Genomic DNA, 4,973 nt, shown 5'->3' with positions numbered 1-4,973 from the left:
AATAATTAACTTAATATTAACTTAATAAATAAAAGAAGAGAAGGAGTAGTTACCACTCCTCCTCCTCCTCTTCTTGATATCTTTGGTAAGGAGGTGGTGGTGCTGCTGGTGCCGGAGTAGTTGTCGGAGTCGTTGCCGGAGTCGGTGCCGGAGTCGGTGAACTAACACATGTGCAACGGTTAATGTGCATGTTTTGCACATGCATTTCACCCCTCACCACAGCCGATTCTGACACACTCTGCAGCTGAGAAGATAAAATTAATGACATGGAAAAAAGTATTATAAGTATAACGTACCAACTTAAATATAGCATCTAATTTTACCTCCAACGAGGCAACTTTCTGCTCCACTTCACATAGTCTTAGCATATGATTAACTCTCATATTATCCATATTATTAGTCATCTTTAAGCTAGGAAGGGAAGTTTACGCTATTAGTAGTGAAACTAGATAAAATACATTCAGCCTTTTTAATTTCACAGGTTAATGATGCTATGGTGATGTCGAGCGATATTGTTAAAGGGTTGTTACAGCTCGATGCCAGCCCTTCTCTAAACTGTGAAAGTTCTCTCAAAGAGGTCTGCAATTGAAGAACCTTTGCATGAAGGTCTTTATAAAAATTTTGATACAAATTATTAATTTCGGCCAAAATCTCCCCTTTGGTTGTTTCTACTGCTGTACACATTGCGTTTGAAAAAAGGCTGGCAGACACATCGGAAATATCTGAAGTAGCAGGAATATTAGCAGGAATATTGTCAACCCTTAAGATGTGTACTTTCGGGCTTAACGAAGGAATTTCGGTGTTAGGGATATTTGAGTTAGTAACGGGAGCCAATGAAGCTTTAGAAGAAGAAAAAGAAGCCTTAGTAGCTTTAAGATACTTCCGGTTACTACAGTGTTGTGATACCGCCATTAAAGCAAGAGAGTCGTCGGATTTATCGGACTCGTTCTCGGTAACCACTTTCGACTGTGTCATTTCAACCTTCGACGGGGTCGCTTGTTCAACTGACACATACTTGCGTTGGCTACGTCGCGAACGAGCACGTGCCTCCCTTCTTTCCTCTCTATACTTTTCTGACGGTACCCACACACCTGCAGCCTTCTTCCAATGTTCACGGTTCCCCGAATTCCGACGAAGTGAAAGGCGTTTCACATTTTTATCGTCGACATTCGCGGAACCTGCGACGTTCAGAAGCGACGGATCTTGCTGCGCATTAGATTCTACGTTAGGATCCATCGGCTGCTCATTAGGTTGCACGTTTGGATCCAGCGCCTTCTCAACAGTCGATATGTTCAACAGGTTTATGTCAAAACTGTTTAACAGGAATGACTCCTGGCTGCTGGCGAAACCGGGAGCAGTTAAATCAATTTGACTAAAACCGTCTTGAGACATCTTGATAAAAAAAAGATTCATACATTAATTTATTTTATTTTAATAAAAAATCATGTATACTTACATCGCTTGATGAAAAGAACGTTAAAATCTAATTGCAGTGGGTGCTGAATGATAGGATGTGAATGATAAAAAATTATTGTAGATATTATGATACAAACGTTCGAATAATAAAGTTATGCTTACCAACAAAAATTAAGATTTAAAATAGAAGGAGCTATAGGAATGAAAAAAAAACAGATTAGCAACAATATATGCAAAGGAAAAGAAGGCTATAAGGCTTACCAGAAAAAAAGTCGCCGAGATAACGAAGTTATCAAAACTGATCGAACTGATCAAACACAAAATGGAAGTGATCAGTAGTAAGGTCCTGTAGGAATTGAAAAAATAAAAATAACAATTTAACATAACAAACAAATAAACAAGTTGTACTCACAAAAACAAAGTAGAAAGAACTGTTATGATGAAACAAAACAAGAATATTTTACATATTATATAAGCAAAGTAAAAAAGGTTACTTACCAAATAAAACACAGCAAAAAAAGAGAAAGCTGAATGAGCAAGGATGTCTAGGAGTGGAAAAAACAATTTTAAATATTATATAAACATGCAAAACAAATATAGTTTTACTCACCAAAAAAGAGAAAGTTGTAGAAAGAGCTGTAGTGATGGAGAGAAAATGAACGTTATATAAACATGATAATAAAGAAGGTTGTACTTACCAAAAAACTGAAGAACTGAAGACTTTCAAAGGCTGGGAGGTGCCTTCTTATACTAGAGTAATGAAGGGGGGCGTGGGGTGGGGCGTGACAAGGGGGAGGAGTGGGGAATGGGCGGAGTTAGAGTGGGGGTACTTTTTTTCTGGCTCTACTTTCCTGGCAACCGGGGGGGGGGGGGATTTTTAGATTTCCCCCACTCCCATCCCCACTCTTCCATCTCCACTTTGGGAGGAGCCTGAGGAGGAGCATGGGAGGAGCATAGGAGGAGCTTCAATAAACAATCCTTTTCCCTTTTTCTTTTCTTTTTTTTTTTTTTTTTTTTTTTTTTCTTCCTTTTTTCTTCCTTTTTTCCCCTTTCTTTCTTCCTTTTCAATGTACAACCCAAGTCATACCAACCCAACCCAATGTATACATACCATGTATTCATTTAGATTAACTATTTTTTTCTTTTAAATTAAAACAACTTTTTACACTTTTTACAATCTTTTATTATTATTAATTTACAATCTATAACTGACAATGTTTATATACTAAACCATACATAAAGAACAATCCTTTCTTGCCGATGGTGGACCATCAATATGCGTTTCCCAATGAGGCAAATTATAATGTTCAAAACAGGGCAGCTTGCTTTGTAATCGCTCATCGTTTCTATACTTCAACGGTAATTTAAACCAAACCGCCGCCAAATCTAATGGCTTTACTTTATTGATATAATAATCGATTGGTAAATAACATAATTCGTAGTTTTTAATATTCGCAAAAGATAAATCAGATTCGTATCTTTCCATAATATCCCACACTTTATTAATTATAAAAGTTGAAAGTCCCAATCTGGTAACTAACCGCCAAAGACGTTCCATCTTGAACTGCTCTACCGCTACTACCCGTCTGCCTTTCTCAATTCGTTTACATATAGTTATAGATGTCTGAATACGTATGAAAATAAATAAAAAACATTCGATAAGGAGCACATACTTGGTCTCTTTTTATGATAGGGACACATCGGCGCACCAACCTCCAATTTGCATTCATTTTCCGGCAATTCTTTTACCGGTATTGTTAAAATTCTTCTTAAAAATGTAGCTTTCTCACGTCCTTTTACGTACGCTACTTTTGTCGAACGACACAAATAATAAACGATCTCATCGAAACGAGACGCAGGAACAAACCCGTCGTTCCAATCAATACAATGATGATGACTCATTAACCAATTCGCCGTATTGCGAAATTTGGTAGATAGTGAAGAAAAGCTTCGACTAGGTTGAAACACGTAATGACTTATACAATGATTACTGTCGTAAGAAGCCAGTTCCTTTGGGATAAATTCTTCATCGTTTATCGTGAAACCTTGAATGTCCAAAATAATAAAATCCCTTTGAAAAACCATAATATCCATAATATACCACTATATGCAAACGTTTCCTTCGATGTTTAGAGATACACTAAATGACGTTGCTTCAACAGTACCACTATATTAATTGCTTAACCATTTTCGTAAGAGGCGAATACACAAATGCTCTGTCATGCAGAATTAATGCGTAAGCTGTCGTACCTTCCGGAATTGGATTTTTCGTTGAATACTCGATTTTTATTTCTACTCCGCTTTTATGTATTGCTTCCTGTTGATACGTGCAATCGATTCCAATTAACGGCGCGTAAGTTTTAAATTCTTCCGGTGAAAACAAAGGTTCGCTTTCTTGATAGTAGTATGCTTGCTGAAATCTTGAATACATATCATACAAAATCGCATAGTGATTGTTATCAAAATCCACATTCAAATTATCGTACGGAAAACGTTCTCCATTCAAGAAAACCGTTACGTTCGTTAAGTTTATATTATCAAATAATGCCATGTTTCCTTTAAATATACCCTTTCGATTTGTTTGAAATCCGAAGATTATAAATCTAGGCGTTTCCAATTGTGGAGCAGTTTTGACGGACCAAGATTGCTTCGTAGTTTGAGGTAATTGAGGGTACTCGTGTATTTCCCACGATCGAAAAGGAACGTGAATGTCTACGTTTCTTTCTGATAGTTTTGTTAATGCCAACTGTTCGCGTAATCCCACCGCCACGTGAGGAACTCTCCATATAATTTTATTAATGATCAATTTCAATTTTTCGTCGTTCGGAGCGGCTGCTGGTTGAAAGATGACGTCCGTATCATCGTGTCCGCGAATTAGCACAAGTTCCTGTCGAACGTTCATCATGATCTTTCTGAAATCTTCTGCGAATCCTAGCAACGATTTTAGCGGAACGCTAAGACCGAAATTTCCATTTTTATCTAAAGCCTTTGAAACACCCGCTATATCATCTTTCCAAGGTTTTATGTGCCAACCGGCGTTCGCTAATTTCACCACCTCGTTCTGTGTAGATGAGAAATAACCCTTCATGCATGAGCTTACACCGACGTTCCGCACACCATCAACATGTACTCCGTTAATAAGATATCGAATATCGCTAAACATAAATGCAACGGGATTGTTAACCAATTGCCCCGTTGCGCTGGCATCTTTTGTTATACTTCCGTCCGCGGCTAACTTACGAACGCTACCCTCGACGTATAGATAACTCTCGCTCGGTAAAGTATAATTATCTATTTCCGGAATTGAAATTCTAATTTCGTCATTGTTATCGAACGTGGTCGATCCAAACGGTTGATGCGAATGGAATTCATAACTTACGATAGAGTGATCTGTTTTTATCTTATCCGTTACTTTTAAAATGTCCATTACTTTAACACTTCGTATCCTAACTGAACTAAATACCTTCGATTGACTGGTGATAATCGATGAATGGATCGTCTTCTACTGCCGCTACGTTGACTGATGACGCGCGCTTTATAGTTTTCTCCATTAAACA

General features: G+C 37.7%; 1 protein-coding gene across 3 annotated transcripts; it reads right to left on the bottom strand.

Annotated features, from left to right (window-relative positions):
• Window positions 1-207: 207 nt before the first annotated feature.
• LOC139431115 (uncharacterized) lies at window positions 208-1,872 on the bottom strand. Of its 3 annotated transcripts, XR_011641430.1 has the most exons (5): window positions 1,678-1,872; window positions 1,579-1,609; window positions 1,457-1,499; window positions 297-1,392; window positions 208-244 (listed from the first exon to the last, which is right to left on the bottom strand). XR_011641430.1 is itself a non-coding variant. In XM_071198706.1 (3 exons), the coding sequence occupies exon 3, from the start codon at window positions 1,390-1,392 to the stop codon at window positions 412-414; it is 981 nt and encodes a 326-aa protein (XP_071054807.1). In that variant the 5' UTR covers window positions 1,457-1,609; window positions 1,678-1,872; the 3' UTR covers window positions 216-411. The 3 variants fall into 3 exon arrangements, 1 of the variants encoding a protein (XP_071054807.1); XR_011641429.1 differs by having other exon boundaries at window positions 1,457-1,609; XM_071198706.1 differs by having other exon boundaries at window positions 216-1,392; window positions 1,457-1,609.
• Window positions 1,873-4,973: the final 3,101 nt, after the last annotated feature.

This window comes from Onthophagus taurus, chromosome 8 (assembly GCF_036711975.1).
Source record: "Onthophagus taurus isolate NC chromosome 8, IU_Otau_3.0, whole genome shotgun sequence".
In the NCBI taxonomy this organism is placed as follows: Eukaryota; Metazoa; Arthropoda; class Insecta; order Coleoptera; family Scarabaeidae; genus Onthophagus; species Onthophagus taurus.
The sequence above is the reverse complement of the archived record's forward strand: the minus strand, read 5'-3'. Positions and strand labels throughout refer to the sequence as shown.

Excerpts from the sequence above, each read along its gene's own strand:
- LOC139431115 (XM_071198706.1), bottom strand. The coding sequence starts at position 1,392 with ATGTCTCAAGACGGTTTTAGTCAAATTGATTTAACTGCTCCCGGTTTC.